The sequence below is a fragment of the Oncorhynchus mykiss genome, chromosome 9, assembly GCF_013265735.2.
Source record: "Oncorhynchus mykiss isolate Arlee chromosome 9, USDA_OmykA_1.1, whole genome shotgun sequence".
Lineage (NCBI taxonomy): Eukaryota > Metazoa > Chordata > Actinopteri > Salmoniformes > Salmonidae > Oncorhynchus > Oncorhynchus mykiss.
In genome coordinates this window covers 65430509-65449471 of record NC_048573.1, presented here as the reverse complement: position 1 = coordinate 65449471, position 18963 = coordinate 65430509, and the positions used below count along the sequence as shown (strand labels likewise).

Below are 18963 nucleotides of genomic sequence, written 5' to 3'. Positions count from 1 at the left end.
CTCCCCAGTCTCCCCAGCCTCCCCAGTCTCCCCAGTCTCCCCAGCCTCCCCAGTCTCCCCAGCCTCCCCAGTCTCCCCAGTCTCCCCAGCCTCCCCAGTCTCCCCAGCCTCCCCAACTCTCCCCAGTCTCCCCAGTCTCCCCAGCCTCCCCAGTCTCCCCAGTCTCCCCAGCCTCCCCAGTCTCCCCAGCCTCCCCAGTCTCCCCAGTCTCCCCAGCCTCCCCAGTCTCCCCAGCCTCCCCAGTCTCCCCAGTCTCCCTCTCCCCAGTCTCCCCAGCCTCCTCAGACTCCCTCTCCCCAGCCTCCCCAGTCTCCCCAGCCTCCCCAGTCTCCCCAGCCTCCCCAGCTTCCCCAGTCTCCCCAGCCTCCCCAGTCTCCCCAGTCTCCCCAGCCTCCCCAGTCTCCCCAGACTCCCCAGCCTCCCCAGTCTCCCCAGCCTCCCCAGTCTGTCATTGTATTCAGGGCATGGCTCCAAGAGTAATACCTATTACATTTTCATCAAGTCTTGTGTTCTGAAGTTTTTCCTAGAAAGACATAGTAAAAGAATAGGGATGCTATTTTCAGACAAAGGCTGTAGTTTAGTGGGCAGAATAGAGTCAGTGGAACAGAGCCCTGTTTGTTGCGTGTCTCTGAATCCTGGCCCCTCCCTCTACGACGTGTTATTCCTCAGACTGCCAAAACAATCTCAAAAAGCATCTGGTTGGACAGGAAAAGAAGGGGGAGGGAGGGAGGGAGGGCAAGAGATGGGAGAGAGGGAGGGAGGGGAAGAGATAGGAGGGGGGAAGAGATGGGAGAAAGAGAGAGGGGGAGAGGGAGGGAGGGCAAGAGATGGGAGAGAGGGGAAGAGAGGTAGAGAGGGGAAGGGAGGAAGAAAGAGAGAGGGAGAGAGGGAGGGAGGGGAAGAGATAGGAGAGGGGGGAAGAGATGGGAGAAAGAGAGAGGGGGAGAGGGAGGGAGGGCAAGAGATGGGAGAGAGGGGAAGAGAGGTAGAGAGGGGAAGGGAGGTAGAAAGAGAGAGGGGGAGAGGGAGGGAGGGGAAGAGATGGGAGAGAGGGGAAGAGAGGTAGAAAGAGAGAGGGGGAGAGGGAGGGAGGGGAGAGAGAGGGAGGGGGCTGGTAGACAGGAAACTGAACAAGCGTGCCTCCTTCTCCTCCTTTCCTCCCCCTTCTCTCCTTTACTCCTCCCCCTCATGCCCTTTACTCCTCCCTCTCCTGCCCTTTACTCCTCCCTACACCCAATCTCACTGCTTCTCTCTCTTCCTCTGTTTCTCTGCTCACCTCTCTCAATTAAATTTCAATTTAAGGGGCACGGGAAACATATGTTTACATTGCCAAAGCAAGTGAAATAGATAATCAACAAAAGTTAAATAAACAATAAAAAGTGAACAGTAAATATTACACTCATACAAGTGTTGCAACAATATGCAAATGGTTAAAGTGCAAAAGAGAAAATAAATTAACATAAATATGGGTTATATTTATAATGGTGTTTGTTCTTCACTGGTTGTCCTTTTCTTGTGGCAACAGGTCACACATCTCGGACCCCAGACCTAACAATAAAGGGCAATGAGTTCTATAACTGATTCAAGTATTTTTAGCCAGATCCTAATTGGAATGTCGAATTTTATGTTCCTTTTGATGCCATAGAAGGCCCTTCTTGCCTTCAAGAAGGCAAGAAGATAACAGATAACTTCCACAGCTTCCACAGCTTTGTGGAAGTTACCTCTGCCGCTGATGTTTAGGCCAAGGTATGTATAGTTCTTTGTGTGCTCTAGGGCAACGGTGTCTAGATGGAATTTGTATTTGTGGTCCTGGCGACTGGACCTTTTTTGGAACACCATTATTTTTGTCTTACTGAGATTTACTGGCAGGGCCCAAGTCTGAGCAGAAGATCTATGTGCTGCTGTAGACCCTCCTTGTTTGTGGACAGAAGCACCAGATCATCAGCAAACAGTAGACATTTGACTTCAGATTCTAGTAGGGTGAGTCCGGGTGCTGCAGTCCATTCTAGTGCCTTCGCCAATTCGTTGATATATATGTTGAAGAGGGTGGGGCTTAAGCTGCATCACTGTCTCTCACCCCTCTCTCTCTCCCTCTCTTCTCTCTCTCTCCCTCTCTCTCTCCCTCCCTTCTCTCTCTCTCTCCCTCACATAGGGGCAATGGGCCTTCCTTTCTGCCTCACCATTGGCTCTCCAGGTTATTTTGTAACCAAACAGTCCCATGTCCCAGTTACATCCCTAACCAAAATATTGTGGCTATTTTTGGAACCTTTTACCCCAATTCTACTCCCCTGTGGTTTCCTAAGGGGGGGAGCAGGGGTCTTGAGGCTAACGCTTCGAACAAACAGACAGTGTCATTGCATTTTGGTACACCAGAATTACATTAATTTCCAATGAAACGCTGCGTTTGCTTTGCAGTATTGCGTTGCAGAGGTAGTTGCAGTGCATTCTGGGTGGTGTACGTATGGGTCAAACTGTATGTGTAAACGGCTTGACAGAAATGGTAGAAGAAGGTGAATGTTGACCTTTTGTTGCACACATATCCAGATGATTTAGCACAATGACGCTGTCGGCTCCGACCTGAGCCCAGTCCCCTCTCTCAGCCCAGTCCCTTCTCTCTGCCCAGTCCCCTCTCTCAGCCCAGTCCCCTCTCTCAGCCCAGTCCCCTCTATCAGCCCAGTCCCCTCTCTCAGCCCAGTCCCCTCTCTCAGCCCAGTCCCCTCTCTCAGCCCAGTCCCCTCTATCAGCCCAGTCCCCTCTCTCAGCCCAGTCTCAGCCCAGTCCCCTCTCTCAGCCCAGTCCCCTCTATCAGCCCAGTCCCCTCTCTCAGCCCAGTCCCCTCTCTCAGCCCAGTCCCCTCTCTCAGCCCAGTCCCCTCTATCAGCCCAGTCCCCTCTCTCAGCCCAGTCCCCTCTCTCAGCCCAGTCCCCTCTCTCAGCCCAGTCCCCTCTATCAGCCCAGTCCCCTCTCTCAGCCCAGTCCCCTCTCTCAGCCCAGTCCCCTCTCTCAGCCCAGTCCCCTCTCTCAGCCCAGTCCCCTCTATCAGCCCAGTCCCCTCTCTCAGCCCAGTCCCCTCTATCAGCCCAGTCCCCTCTCTCAGCCCAGTCCCCTCTCTGAGCCCAGTCCCCTTTCTCAGCCCAGTCCCCTCTCTCAGCCCAGTCCCCTCTATCAGCCCAGTCCCCTCTCTCAGCCCAGTCCCCTCTATCAGCCCAGTCCCCTCTCTCAGCCCAGTCCCCTCTATCAGCCCAGTCCCCTCTCTCAGCCCAGTCCCCTCTCTCAGCCCAGTCCCCTCTCTCAGCCCAGTCCCCTCTATCATCCCAGTCCCCTCTCTCAGCCCAGTCCCCTCTATCAGCCCAGTCCCCTCTCTCAGCCCAGTCCCCTCTCTCAGCCCAGTCCCCTCTCTCAGCCCAGTCCCCTCTATCAGCCCAGTCCCCTCTCTCAGCCCAGTCCCCTCTATCAGCCCAGTCCCCTCTCTCAGCCCAGTCCCCTCTCTCAGCCCAGTCCCCTCTCTCAGCCATACCATATGCCTTCCATATTATTTATCTCACCGAAACAGGAATTCCTTTGCTTGGACTTTCTTTTTCACCTTCCAGAAAGCTGGAGTTAAATGAAGAGGAAATCTGGAGCCTTGCCAAGTCCTTTCTCTCTCTGTCAGGGGTGTAGTGGGGTGGAGGGGAGTGGGGGGGACCCCATTTTGTGCAGGCTTTTACAGTTTTCAGGAATGTGAGTTGCTAGTGTGTTCAGTCTCTGCCTGTCCTTGTGCTTCTCCCCTTCCTCTCGGTTCCTCTTTCCATCCTCTATCTCCCTCTCTCCTTCCTCTCCTACTTCTCTGTTCCTCTCTCCTTCCTCTCTGTGCCTCTCTCCTTCCTCTGTTCCTCTCTCCTTCCTCTCTGTTCCTCTCTCCTTCCTCTCTGTTCCTCTCTCCTTCTTCTGTTCCTCTCTCCTTCCTCTATGTTCCTCTCTCTTTCCTCTCCTACTTCTCTGTTCCTCTCTCCTTCCTCTCTGTTCCTCTCTCCTTCCTCTCTGTTCCTCTCTGTTCCTCTCTGTCCCTCTCTCCTTCCTCTATGTCCCTCTCTCCTTCCTCTCCTACTTCTCTGTTCCTCTCTCCTTCCTCTCTGTGCCTCTCTCCTTCCTCTGTTCCTCTCTCCTTCCTCTCTGTTCCTCTCTGTTCCTCTCTCCTTCCTCTCTGTTCCTCTCTGTTCCTCTCTGTTCCTCTCTCCTTCCTCTCTGTTCCTTTCTCTTTCCTCTCTGTACCTCTCTCCTTCCTCTCTGTTTCTCTCTCCTTCTTCTGTTCCTCTCTCCTTCCTCTATGTTCCTCTCTCCTTCCTCTCCTACTTCTCTGTTCCTCCTCAGAGAGGAAGGAGAGAGGAACAGAGGAACAGAGGAAGGAGAGAGGGACAGAGAGGAAGGAGAGAGGAACAGAGAGGAACAGAGAGCAAGGAGAGAGGAACAGAGAGGAAGGAGAGAGGAACAGAGAGCAAGGAGAGAAGAACAGAGGAACAGAGAGGAAGGAGAGAGGAACAGAGAGGAAGGAGAGAGGGACAGAGAGGAAGGAGAGAGGAACAGAGAGGAACAGAGAGCAAGGAGAGAGGAACAGAGAGGACGGAGAGAGGAACAGAGAGGATCAGAGAGGGACAAAGAGGAAGGAGAGAGTGACAGAGAGGAAGGAGAGAGGAACAGAGAGGAACAGAGGAGGAACAGAGAGGAAGGAGAGAGGAACAGAGAGAGGAACAGAGAGGGACAAAGAGGAAGGAGAGAGGAACAGAGAGCAAGGAGAAAGGAACAGAGAGGAAGGAGAGAGGAACAGAGAGGAAGAAAAGCGGAAGGAGAGAGGAACAGAGAGGAAGAAACGAGGAAGGAGAGAGGAACAGAGAGGAACAGAGAGGAAGAGAGAGGAAGGAGATAGGAACAGAGAGGAACAGAGAGGAACAGAGAGGGGCAGAGAGGAAGGAGAGAGGAACAGAAAGCAAGGAGAGAGGAACAGAGAGGAAGGAGAGAGGAACAGAGAGGAAGGAGAGAGGAACAGTGAGGAACAGAGAGGAACAGAGCGGTAGGATAGAGGAACAGAGAGGAAGGAGAGAGGAACAGAGAGGTAGGAGAGGAAGGAGAGAGGAACAGAGAGGAAGGAGAGAGGAGCAGAGAGGAAGGAGAGAGGTAGGAGAGAGGAACAGAGAGGTAGGAGAGGAAGGAGAGAGGAACAGAGAGCAAGGAGAGAGGAACAGAGGGGTAGGAGAGGAAGGAGAGAGGAACAGAGAGCAAGGAGAGAAGAACAGAGAGGAACAGAGAGGAAGGAGAGAGGAACCTTCCTCTCCTACCTCTCTGTTCCTCTCTCCTTCCTCTTTTCTTCCTCTCTCCTTCCTCTCCTACCTCTCTGTTCCTCTCTGTTCTTCTCTCCTTCCTCCTTCCTTTCTGTTCCTCTCTTTTCTTCTCTCCTTCCTCTCTGTTCTTCTCTCCTTCCTCTCTGTTCCTCTCTTTTCTTCTCTTCTTCCTCTCTCTTCCTCTATCTTCCTCTCTCTTCCTCTCTCTTCCTCTCTGTTCTTCTCTCCTTCCTCCTTACTTTCTGTTCCTTTCTTTTCTTCTCTCCTTCCTCTCTGTTCTTCTCTCCTTACTCTCTGTTCCTCTATGTTCCTCTCTCTTTCCTCTCTTTTCTTCTCTCCTTCCTCTCTCTTCCTCTCTGTTCTTCTCTCCTTCCTCCATGTTCCTCTCTGTTCTTCTCTCCTTCCTCTCCTTCCTCTCTGTTCTTCTCTCCTTCCTCCTTCCTCTGTTCCTCTCTGTTCTTCTCTCCTTCCTCTCTGTTCCTCTCTGTTCTTCTCTCCTTCCTCCTTCCTCTCTATTCCTCTCTGTTCTTCTATCCTTCCTCCTTCCTCTCTGTTCCTCTCTGTTCTTCTCTGTTCTTCTCTCCTTCTTCTCTGTTCCTCTCTGTTCTTCTCTCCTTCCTCTCTGTTCTTCTCTGTTCTTCTCTCCTTCCTCCTTCCTGTCTGTTCCTAAGGGTGTGCTGGCTCCTGAATATTCTGCCCCGCTAACCTCACTCTCCATGTTACCCAGGTGGGTCCGGGAGTTCCTCAACGATGAGAACAGGGGTCTTGATATCCTGGTGGAGTACCTGTCCTTTGCTCAGTGTGCTGTCATGTGAGTACACACAACCTAAGCTAAGCTTAGCATATCTTCAGGAGACTGGAAGTAATTAGCTACCTAACCAGATTGGCACTGGATCCAAGAAGTGTTGATACAAACAGATAGGAGCTACGGACACACAAAGTGTTGACAGTGCTGAGTAAGAACTTAAACATGAAGTCACTCATAAAAACAGCAGCTCATTACTGTATTCGTTGACGGTCTCTCTCTAGTCTTGTTGTAAACGTTTAGAAATCTCACAGTATGAACTTTGCTATAGCTTTCTTTTATTCCTGGTACTACTACTACTATTACTGCAGACACGGTCATCTGAGACATCCGATTGGCCAGCGGTAGAATCTCAAATCTCGTGCTTGTCTCTGTGGGCTGCTTTTCTGCACGGCAGTCTCAGGGCTACTGTGGCGCATCTTAGAGGGAACATTGCTTATGGGTATTTTTCCAACAATGCAGAGTAAAAGATAAAGATCGAAAATTAAATAAAATAGAAGTAGTGACACAAGGAATAAATAGGTTGGACTTGATTGTCTGTGCTTTTATATTGTCATGCTGGCATATTATGGACCTGAATGGGAATGACTGAGCCTGTCACCTCTGTGTTGCACTAAGCTTTACTGTGCAGTTCTACTGTATAACATAACCTTTGACCTTTTACCAAGCTGCATTTCTAACCTAATCTACTTCGACCCCCGTCTGCCCGTCTGCCCGTCTGTCTGTCTGTCTGTCTGTCTGTCTGTCTGTCTGCCCGTCTGTCTGTCCGTCTGTCTGTCTGTCTGTCTGTCTGTCTGTCTGCCCATCTGCCCGTCTGTCTGTCTGTCTGTCTGTCTGTCTGTCTGTCTGTCTGTCTGCCCATCTGCCCGTCTGTCTGTCTGTCTGTCTGTCTGTCTGTCTGTCTGTCTGTCTATGTCTACCCGTCTGTCTGTCTGTCCATCTGCCTGTCCGTCTGCCTGTCTGTCTGTCTGTCTGTCTGTCTGTCTATGTCTACCCGTCTGTCTGTCCGTCTGTCTGTCTGTCTGTCTATGTCTACCCGTCTGTCTGCCCATCTGCCCGTCTGCCCGTCTGTCTGTCTGTCTGTCTGTCTGTCTGTCTGCCCATCTGCCCGTCTGTCCGTCTGTCCGTCTGTCCGTCTGTCTGTCTGTCTGTCTGTCTGTCTGTCTGTCTGTCTGTCTGCCCTTCTGCCCGTCTGTCCGTCTGTCCGTCTGTCTGTCTGTCTGTCTGTCTGTCTGTCTGTCTGTCTGTCTGTCTGTCTGTCTGCCCATCTGCCCGTCTGTCCGTCTGTCTGTCTGTCTGTCTGTCTATGTCTACCCGTCTGTCTGTCCGTCCTTCTGCTTGTCTGTCCGTCCGTTGCCCAGGTTGAATTTTGAGGGTCTGGAGATGGGGGAGGAGATTTCCCTGGACAAGTCTAAGTCCTGGAGTAGGTCTATAGAGGATCTCCATCAGGGCAGCACTCAGCCTTTCTGCAACACGCTGGTCCGCTCTGCGCGCCAGTCTGTTCTCCGGTACGTATCGTTTACTACTGTGTTGCTGCTGTTACTGTGCCTTGCTCCATTAACCCTTGGCCCTGACGTATGTCAGCATGTTAGCATGTCAGCTAGTCCTCTGCTATGATGATGATGATGATGCTGGTGGCATGATGTTGAGCTGTCTGGGTCTGGAGAGGACGTGATAGGATAAGATGATAAGAGTCGTCACTCCTGAACTCACTGCAGGGGGTTGTGGGTTAATCTGTCTGCTGTTACAGGGACAGAGACGGAGACAGAATGGTTGTTTTTTGGCCGTCTGCACTGTGCGTTTCCTTCCATGTTTGATGGTCTTCCTCCATCCAGATGTGTTCCACTGTTCTGTCATGGACAGATTAGGCTCAGCTGTTCTGAGCTCCACATGTGGGCCGTCTGCCCTGTGATTCTTCATCCAGTGAGCACATCAAGCCAGAGAGAGGAGACCCAGGAGATTCTGTATCAAAAAGCAGAAGCAGAAAAGATATAGGCGAGAAAAGAGAGAGACAGAAAGATGAGAGGATGTGGAGGATAGACTGCTCTGTGACGCACAGACATAAGCCTGGGGACAAACGGGTGTCAGGAAACCACCCAGAATGCATCAGTAACCACATGGGCCATTTCGGGTCCCTCTGCTCTGCCAAATACCCTCTGTGATTCACTTTGAGCTTGGTGGTGCTGGAGCACAAACCCAGTAGATACAGTCACATGGCTGCCAGATATTGTGCAGCACTGAGCCTCATTTATACCTCACTTCCTGCTGTTCCAAATCAAGATGTCACAAAACACAATATGAACGCACAATGAAGATGGGCTCTGACTGTTTAGATCAACCAAGAACAATGCAGTGGAATCATACGTTGTTGTTGTTGTTGTTTTTGTCGTATGATAACTAAAGATTGAATAAAAACATGTTGTTGTTGACCTTTGCCCTCTGTTGCAGCTATGGCACAGCACCGAACAGCAAAACCATCAAGAACTCACTACTCGTGAGCCAGAAGGACGACGTGCACGTTTGCATCATGTGCTTGCGAGCCATAATGAACTACCAGGTACTGACTGGGGATATCCACTATCAAAGCAACCCCCTGTCACCAATATACATTATAACCACAAATCACTATTCTCTCTCGTTACAAAACAAATGGAAAGGGCATATGCAGCCTAATTTTCTATTTAAGAGTCTGCTGTCTGCTGAGTCTGCTGTAGATGTGTGTGATGTTTCCTGTATGAGCCGCCACAGAGGAGAGTGTTCTTCTGTTTGACCACATCTGGTTGTATCTCTGTTTCCTCTCTCTCCAGTATGGCTTCAACCTGGTCATGTCGCACGCACACGCAGTCAACGAAATAGCCCTCAGTCTGAACAATAGGAACTCGAGGTGAGCAGAACTCAGGCCCGGCCCTGCCTCCTTAGCTTGAGAATAGCCATTGTAAAATATTCTTATAAAGATTCTTATACAAACCAAGTTAGTGCAGAGAAAACCCTTGTCACAAGTGAGGATGAGCCAAGCAAGGAGGCAGTCCTTGTATGCACAAGTCTGACCCACAATAAGAGGTCAAGGTAAGAACTCAGGCCACCTCGCCAGCTTGAGAGTATTAAGGGTGGGTCAGGGTGTAGATCAAGGTGTAGGTCAGGCAAAAGGTGAAACATTTGATCAGCCTGTTCATATGATACACCTCTCCTTCTCCACGGGGCGCGGGGGGCTCCCATCGGCATTCTCTGTGAAGTTGGGGGGGGGGCTCCCATTGGCTTCTCTGTGAAGTTGGGTGGGGGGCTCCCATCTGGCAAAGGAATGATTTGCATCCAAAATTGCACCCTATTCCTTATTTAGTGCACTACTTTTGAGAAGGGCCAATAGGGCGCTGGTCAAAAGTAGTGCACCATGTAGGGAATAGGGTGCCATTTGGGACAAGCCCCGTTATACATCCAGTGTGTTAGAGGAATGTTTAGTATAGAGGGGATTACAGTGTTAAAGCGTCATAATGACCTCTTTTAGCATAAGTTCTGCTAGAGCCGCAATCCGTCCCTGCTATCCTGCTTCTATGTGGGTGTTAAACATCAAAGTATGGATTTATGCATTACAGCTTCTCTATGTCTTCATGCAGTGCTTTACCAAGTGTTTAGAATGTATACAGTTGATGGAGAGATGACATATCTTTATAGATTAAATGTATCAAAGCCATAGTGTGGTGGACGTGAACCACATACAGGTGGAATACAGTTTGTTTTTTGTTTTGTCTACAGGACTAAAGCCCTGGTTCTGGAGCTGCTGGCTGCGGTGTGTCTGGTTAGAGGAGGCCATGAGATCATACTCTCTGCCTTCGACAACTTCAAAGAGGTGCAGTACAGCACACATCTACAGGAAAATGCTAACAATAGTTCATCCACCAGATCTGATTCAGATACTTTCAGGGTTTGATTGTGTGCCAGGTGGATTGGGTTTAGGGCTGTGGTGGTGATTGTCAAGCAAATAACTGTCAGTCTCATGGTGATTGACCCTTAAATTAACATAAACACATTTAGCATCTCCTAGCTTTCACACATACAGTGGGGCAAAAAAGTATTTAGTCAGCCACCAATTGTGCAAGTTCTCCCACTTAAAAAGATGAGAGGCCTGTAATTTTCATCATAGGTACACTTCAACTATGACAGAGAAAATTAGAAAACAAAATAGGATTTTTAATGAATTTATTTGCAAATTATGGTGGAAAATAAGTATTCTAAATATTTTCTCCAAACGATTTGAGGGAGTGCGCACATGCGGCTATTCTGTGTTGAGTGGTTAACTTCTTGGCGCACTCATCCCGCTAGCGGGATCATTTTCGTCAACATCCGCTGAATTGCAGAGCGCCAAATTCAAATTAAATTACAAAAAATATTTAATTTTCATGAAATCACAAGTGCAATATAGCAAAACACAGCTTAGCTTGTTATTAATCCATCCATCCAGCAGCAAAGTAGATTGGTCACGAAAGTCAGAAAAGCAATAAAATGAATCGCTTTCCTTTGATGATCTTTGGATGTTTGCACTCACGAGACTCCCAGTTACTGTCACGTTCTGACCTTAGTTCTGTCATTATATCTTTGTTTTAGTATGGTCAGGGCGTGAGTTGGTTGGATTGTCTATGTTAGTTTTTCTATAATTTGGGATTTCTGTGTTCGGCCTAGTATGGTTCTCAATCAGAGGCAGCTGTCAATCGTTGTCCCTGATTGAGAATCATACTTAGGTAGCCTGGGTTTCACTTTTGGGTTGTGGGTGTTTGTTTTCCGTGTGAGTGTTTGGTCCACACGGTACTGTTGTCGGTTTTGTATATTCACGTCATCGTTTGTTGTTTTGTTCGAGTGTTCTATTGTCTTTATTTAAAACATTATGGACACTTACCACGCTGCGCATTGGTCCTCCGATCCTTCTCGCTACTCCTCATCAGAAGAGGAGGACGAGAACCCTTACAATTAAACAATAAATGTTCCTTTTGTTCCATAAAGATTATTTTTATATCCAAAATACCTCCATTTGGTTGGCGCGGTATGTTCAGAAATCCACAGGCTCGAGCGGTCACGACGGGGCAGACGAAAATTCCAAATAGTATCCATAAAGTTCGTAGAAACATGTCAAACGGTTTTTATAATCAATCCTCAGGTTGTTTTTACAATAAATAATCGATAATATTTCAACCGCATTTTCAATAGGAGAGAGAGAGAAAATGTCTGCTCCAAGCTACTTGCGCATGCAAAACTCTGCTGGCACCCAGCCATCCACTGACGCAATGTGATCTTTCTCACTAATTTTTCAGAATAAAAGCCTGAAACTATGTCTAAAGACTGTTCAGACCATGTGGGAGCCATAGGACAATGAATCTGGTTGATATCCCTTTAAATGGAGGGAAGGCATGCAATGGAACAGGGAGCTTTCAAAATAGAAGGCATTTCCTCTTTGGATTTTCCTCAGGTTTTCACCTGCAATATCAGTTCTGTTATACTCACAGACAATATTTTGACAGTTTTGGAAACTTTAGAGTGTTGCGTATTCTAGATTCTGTGCCTGAGAAATAGGCAGTTTCATTTGGGTACGTTTTTCATCCAAACATCAAAATACTGCCCCCTACACTCAAGAGGTTAACAAAGAAATAGGTACTCCTATATGCTTATTTTAGAGTTATTAATGTAACTTTAGTTGTTCTACAAATGTTGGCCTATATGTTTTGATTTGTAACATTGTAGGGCTGCATGATGAGACTCTAATGATGATTTGAAAAAAGTTGCTTGAAAGGCATGTTCTCTGCTTTGTTTTCTGTGCAGGCTGTACACACTACATCAGTTACTCATTCACAATTTGACAAGCACTTGATAATCCCTCGAATTTCACAGAAGCATCCCCTTTGTGGCCGTAATGCCCCCTAAAAACATCCAGGCCTTTTGCAGCCCAGAGTGTTGCATTGTGTCTGCTGCCATATCCGAAGCGTCTCACTCACACGCCTCTCCGTCACGTGACGGGACGCAACCGCGGGCATCCTTATCCAATTCCGAGGTGCAAATGGAAGATATTGGAAGAACTGTCCACATTTACTTTTCGTCAGCCAACAAGATGAGTAGGCCTAACGAACAGCAAAAGCACTAGCCTATGTCAATCTACTTTCCCCATAGTACAAAAGCCAACCTACTATATTCTGTGCGAGAAATAATTATTTCAAACATAGTCTGGGTCAGTTGTGGGATGTGATAGATCCCAAATTAATACAAACCTTTTTTTATGCAATGTGGCTGACGCAACAGATCAGAACGTTGAGCTTAAAATGTTGATCATTATTAGGCTATTCCTTCACATTATAAGCGCAGCAATGTGCACATGGTAGTGGGCTATACATGTGAATGTTCCATTAGCGGAAAACGCCATTATCAAAAGTGACTGCAAATGCAATTATGCATGTAATGCTTTTATTATAAAGGTACATTTTTATGGTACAAATGATCTCCCCCAAACTAGAAACTCACGCACTGCTTATATATGTGTATATACCTGACCATAGAAAACGTTTTATTCTTTATGTTGGTTAGGTCGGGGTGTGACTAGGGTGGGTCATCTAGGGGATTATGTTTCTATGTTGGCCAGGTATGGTTCCCAATCAGAGGCAGCTGTTTGTTGTTGTCTCTGATTGGGGATCATATTTAAGCAGCCATTTCCCCTATATGCTTTGTGGGATCTTGACTATGGATAGTTGCATGTTAGCACTATCGTTAGCGTCACGGTTTGTTTGAGATTTATTGGGAAGATCCCACCAACAATGGACCAAGCAGCATGCCCAGGAGGAAAGCCAGGAGTGGAGGACATCCTGGACGTGGGAAAAAATTATGGCAGGAGATAGAAGCCTGGCATGGAAGCAGGCGGAGGCAGCGAGGGAACAACAGCGACGACGCCAGGGTTCGCGGCCACGACGCAAGCCCCAAAAATAGCACACATTTTTTGGGGGGGGGGGCACACGGAGTGGTCGGCAACGATGAGGGGTGAGTCAGAGACCGAGGAGGAATATTGGGACAGATTGAGCGAGGAGTGGGCAGCGAAAGTTGAGGGGAGTGAGCCAGAGCCAACTCCCCGTATTCACTGTGGGGTGTGTGACCGTCCTGAGCTGCGTGTCACCAGCCCGGTACCACCAGTGCCGGCCCCACGCACCAAGCTTCGGACAACGATCTACGGTTCGGAGTCCCCAGCGACGACCCACGGTCCGGTTCCTCCGGCGACGACCAACACTCCGGAGCCTCTGGCGACGACACACGGTCCGGTTCCTCCGCCGACGATCCACGGTCCGGAGCCCCCGGCGACGATTCACGGTCTTGAGCCCCCGCCGACGATCCACGGTCCGGAGCATTTGGCGATGATCTATGGTCAGGTTTTTGTCAGGTTTTGCAGTCGAAGTCATTTGGCTGTGATACAAACCTTATTAAAACATATAGGCCTATGGGCTAGGCTACATGAGGTGTGATACTAACCTTATTAAAACATATAGGCCTATGGACTAGGCTACATGAGGTGTGATACTAACCTTATTAAAACATATAGGCCTATGGGCTAGACTACATGAGGTATGATACTAACCTTATTAAAACATATAGGCCTATGGGCTAGACTACATGAGGTGTGATACTGACCTTATTAAAACATATAGGCCTATGGGCTAGGCTACATGAGGTGTGATACTGACCTTATTAAAACATATAGGCCTATGGGCTAGTCTACATGATGTGTGATACTGACCTTATTAAAACATATAGGCCTATGGGCTAGTCTACATGAGGTGTGATACTGACCTTATTAAAACATATAGGCCTATGGGCTAGACTACATGAGGTGTGATACTGACCTTATTAAAACATATAGGCCTATGGGCTAGGCTACATGAGGTATGATACTAACCTTATTAAAACATATAGGCCTATGGGCTAGGCTACATGAGGTGTGATACTAACCTTATTAAAACATATAGGCCTATGGGCTAGGCTACATGAGGTGTGATACTAACCTTATTAAAACATATAGGCCTATGGGCTAGGCTACATGAGGTGTGATACTGACCTTATTAAAACATATAGGCCTATGGGCTAGACTACATGAGGTGTGATACAAACCTTATTAAAACATATAGGCCTATGGGCTAGGCTACATGAGGTGTGATACTGACCTTATTAAAACATATAGGCCTATGGGTTAGACTACATGAGGTGTGATACTGACCTTATTAAAACATATAGACCTATGGGTTAGACTACATGAGGTGTGCGACTATGATTCCAACAAGTCACAAAAAAAGGCAATGTTTCTTATGCTGGGCATCATTCACAAGTGATAATGTATAATTCACAAGTGATAGGCTAATATTGTCACACATCTCACACATCAGACTATTATTGATTTAATCTTGTCTTTACATATGCTAAATAATATACGTATGCCATTTGCTATGATTTAGAATGGACCATTATCATGCACCTGTATCGGAACGGGCAGCGGAAACAATACATGTAATCTATACACTTAAATAGCGAATGGAGGATGTGTTTCCCCATGGTTTATTTTCATGCCAGCCAGGTAGGCTATACTCCTGTTGTAAAGAGAAGCAATGTGCTTAATATTAGGAAGTTGAAAAATAAATATAGTAGGCCTAGCCTATAGAACGCTGATGGGAGCGCCTCTTTTTAATAGAGGCCATCATTCTGTTTTCTCCTGCAATTGTATAGCCCATAGAAATGTTGAACATGAGCTCATGGGCTATCATGAAGTGTTTGATTAGATTTTCAGTTACATTTGCTTTGATGTTTGAGTGATTAGAGGGACAATAGAGTACCAGGCAGTTAGCAAGTTTGGTAGGCTACCAATGACCATCAGCAGCATCAGAGCTTGGAGAAGCCTAATTACCGTGACTAAAAGTCATGCCGGTGTGGCGGCAATACGGTCACCGCAACAGCCCTAATAGGGTTTATACATTTGGGACTATTCCACTGGTTCCATTGTGCCATGCAAGCTCAATCAATAAAGCAAATACTACTTGAACACAGTTCTGCGAGGCAAAGGCCAAAACCCTGCCATGTATAGGGCTATTAGTCTCATTAAGCCATCAGATATGAGGTGACCTTGATAAGGTTCAACTCCCCTTTGGGAGTGAGTGGATCACAAAGGTTTGCTTAGCCTTTACAGCCTGAATAGTCATCTAAACACCGGAACAACCCAATTACTCTGAGCAATCTGCAGAGCCCCAATGCTCTAATCAGCCACCCAGTCACAACAATGTGGGATTCAATCAATAGCTTTGTAGTGGGATTTTAAAATATTTTGGGCCCTTGTAAAAAAAAGTGCAGTATATAAGAGATAGGGTGCCATTTGGGAAGCAGACCTGGTTTATAGCCATATTAGTACTGTAATGAAGTATTTATTACAGCACAACAACTCTAGGTTAAAGAATGCTGATATGGAATAAGGGATTGTGTCTTTATTCAAATCTGAGGGTTATCTTTAGGTTGGGAAATCCTCTCTGTGTTTGTGTGTAACCATTTGTATGTGTGTGTGTGTGTGTGTGTGTGTGTGTGTGTGTGTGTGTGTGTGTGTGTGTGTGTGTAATCAATTGTGTGTGTGTGTGTGTGTATGTGTGTGTGTGTGTGTAATCGTTTGTGTGTGTGTGTGTGTGTGTGTGTGTGTGTGTGTGTGTGTATGTGTGTGTGTGTGTGTATGTGTGTGTGTGTAATCGTTTGTGTGTGTGTGTGTGTGTGTGTTTGTGTGTGTAATCGTTTGTGTGTGTGTGTGTGTATGTGTGTGTGTGTGTGTGTATGTGTGTGTGTGTAATCGTTTGTGTGTGTGTGTGTGTGTGTGTGTGTGTGTATGTGTGTGTGTGTGTGTGTAATCGTTTGTGTGTGTGTGTGTATGTATGTGTGTGTGTGTAATCGTTTGTGTGTGTGTATGTGTGTGTGTGTGTGTGTGTGTGTGTGTGTGTGTGTGTGAGTATGTATGTGTGTGTGTGTAATCGTTTGTGTGTGTGTGTGTGTGTGTGTCTGGCAAGATCTTTATCCCTTTGCCTTATTTTCTTATGTTCCCTTCCCATGAATTCCTATAATCAGGAGGTATTTTCATTCCAAATTGAGTGTGTTGACCTTTGCTTACACTCATATCCTTGGCATCCCAGGTGGCATTTTTTGTTTGTTTTGATCATACTTCATGAATATATTGAAGTCTATTGAAGTATATCCATGATAAATTTACTTTTGTATATTTTAAATGATCTAAATTGGAATAATTTCAAATATATTTAATGCCTTTAATGTCAACTTTCTTAGTGTTTCATTAGGCATTCTGTTGGGAAGGAAGATTATCAGTAATTCAAAATAAAAAGAAAAGGTAAATAGTCACTCTCTAACCTGAGACTCTGTAATACAGCACAGGAACTGTATTTTACAAAGAGACAGCCATACATTATGTCAAATTTATATAAAAAATATTGGACCATATCGGACACTGAAGTGGTTCAGAAGGGAACATAACTGAACTGTATCCTACTCTACTGGACTGGAAGATTACTTTTTTCACTGCTTGGCAAACCTCCCCAAAAGATACTCAGCTCTGTATTGATCTAATACATACTCATTATTTTCCTTTTCAGGTGTGCAAGGAGAAGCATCGCTTTGAGAAGCTGATGGACTATTTCCGTGTGGAGGACGGGAACATCGACTTCATGGTGGCCTGCATGCAGTTCATCAACATAATGGTTCACTCAGTAGAAGACATGAACTTCAGGGTTCACCTGCAGTATGAGTTCACCAAGCTGGGCCTTGACGACTACCTGGAGGTATGGAGGACGCTATAATTACAATATAATAATTCATGTAAATCATGTGTTCATGAACAGTCACTAAAACCAGGGCCTGGATTTTACCTGGTCAGGTCAGGAAAAACTTCTGGCCCAACATCTACTTGAATGAAGTCTCCAAGGAGCCACACATAGGCTATTTCTTATGCCTTTTGATATCGCATTTGAAGGCAGGAAGTGGAAATGGTCATTTTAAGTTCTGTCCTTTTTCCAAGATGTCTTTAAATGTTACCTCTAAGGTATGTGTCTTACTGTGACTCACTGACCTGAATCTCTCCTTCTCTCCCTACAGAAATCCAAGTACACAGAGAGTGACAAGCTGTCAGTCCAGATTCAGGCCTACCTGGACAATGTGTTTGATGTGGGCGGGCTGCTGGAGGACGCGGAGACCAAGAACGTGGCTCTGGAGAAGGTGGAGGAACTGGAGGAACACCTGTCCCACGTAAGAACCACCAGACCACCAGACTGACCACCAGACTGACCACCAGACTGACCACCAGACCACCCGACTGACTACCAGACCACCAGACTGACCACCAGACCACCAGACTGACCACCAGACTCACCACCAGACCCCCAGACTGACTACCAGACCACCAGACTCACTACCAGACCACCAGACTGACCACCAGACCACCAGACTGACCACCAGACCACCAGACTGACTACCAGACCACCAGACTGACTACCAGACCACCAGACTGACCACCAGACCACCAGACTGACCAACAGACCACCAGACTGACTACCAGACAACAGACTGACCACCAGACCACCAGACTGACCACCAGACTGACCACCAGACTGACCACCAGACTGACCACCAGACTGACTACCAGACAACAGGCTGACCACCAAACCACCAGACTGACTACCAGACAACAGACTGACCACCAGACCACCAGACTGACTACCAGACCACCAGACTGACCACCAGACCACCAGGCTGTCTAGCAGACCACCAGACTGACCACCAGACCACCAGACTGGCTACCAGACCACCAGACCACCAGGCTGACCACCAGACAAACCACCAGACCACCAGACTGACTACCAGACCACTAGGCTGACCACCTGACCACCAGACTGACCACCTGACCATCAGGCTGAGAAATAGACTGACTGCTAGACCACCAGACTGACTACCAGACACCAGACTGAGAACCGACTGACTACCAGACCACCAGACTGACCACCAGACTGACCACCAGGCTGACCACCTGACTGACCACCTGACTGACCACCAGACCACCAGACCACCAGACTGACCACCAGATTGACTACCAGACACAAGACTGAGAAACAGGCTGACTACCAGACCACCAGATGGACCACCAGACCACCAGACTGACTACCAGACCACCAGACTGACTACCAGACCACCAGACTGACTACCAGACTGACCACCAGACTGACTACCAGACACCAGGCTGACCACCTGACTGACCACCTGTCTGACCACCAAACCACCAGACTGAGAAATAGACTGACTACCAGACCACCAGACTGACCACCAGACCACCAGACTGACCACCAGACTGACTACCAGACACCAGACTGAGAAACAGACTGACTACCTGACCACCAGACCACCAGACTGACTACTAGACTACCAGACCACCAAACTGACCACAGACCATCAGACTGACCACCAGACCACTAGACTGACTACCAGACCACTATACCACCAGACTGACTACCAGACCACTAGACCAACAGACTGACTACCAGGCCACTATACCACCAGACTGACCACTAGACCACCAGACTGACTACCAGACCACTAGACCAACAGACTGACTACCAGACCACTAGACCACCAGACTGACTACCAGACCACTATACCACCAGACTGACTACAAGACCACTAGACCACCAGACTGACTACCAGACCACTAGACCACCAGACTGACTACCAGACCACTAGACCAACAGACTGACTGCCAGACTGACCACCAGGCTGACCACCAGAACACTAGACTGAACACCA

The 18963-nt window shown here is 47.6% G+C and overlaps 1 protein-coding gene across 3 annotated transcripts in view; it reads left to right on the top strand.

Moving 5' to 3' along the window:
- The window catches only part of LOC110532685 (formin-like protein 3), a 91952-nt gene that overhangs the window by 49393 nt on the left and 23596 nt on the right, over positions 1-18963 (top strand). For all 3 annotated transcript variants that reach the window (XM_036988710.1, XM_036988708.1, XM_036988709.1), the window contains exons 4-10: positions 6043-6126; positions 7482-7628; positions 8569-8677; positions 8928-9004; positions 9871-9964; positions 16767-16952; positions 17266-17415. In XM_036988710.1, coding sequence (XP_036844605.1) covers positions 6043-6126; positions 7482-7628; positions 8569-8677; positions 8928-9004; positions 9871-9964; positions 16767-16952; positions 17266-17415 — 847 coding nt within the window. The remainder of the gene's footprint in view (positions 1-6042; positions 6127-7481; positions 7629-8568; positions 8678-8927; positions 9005-9870; positions 9965-16766; positions 16953-17265; positions 17416-18963) is intronic.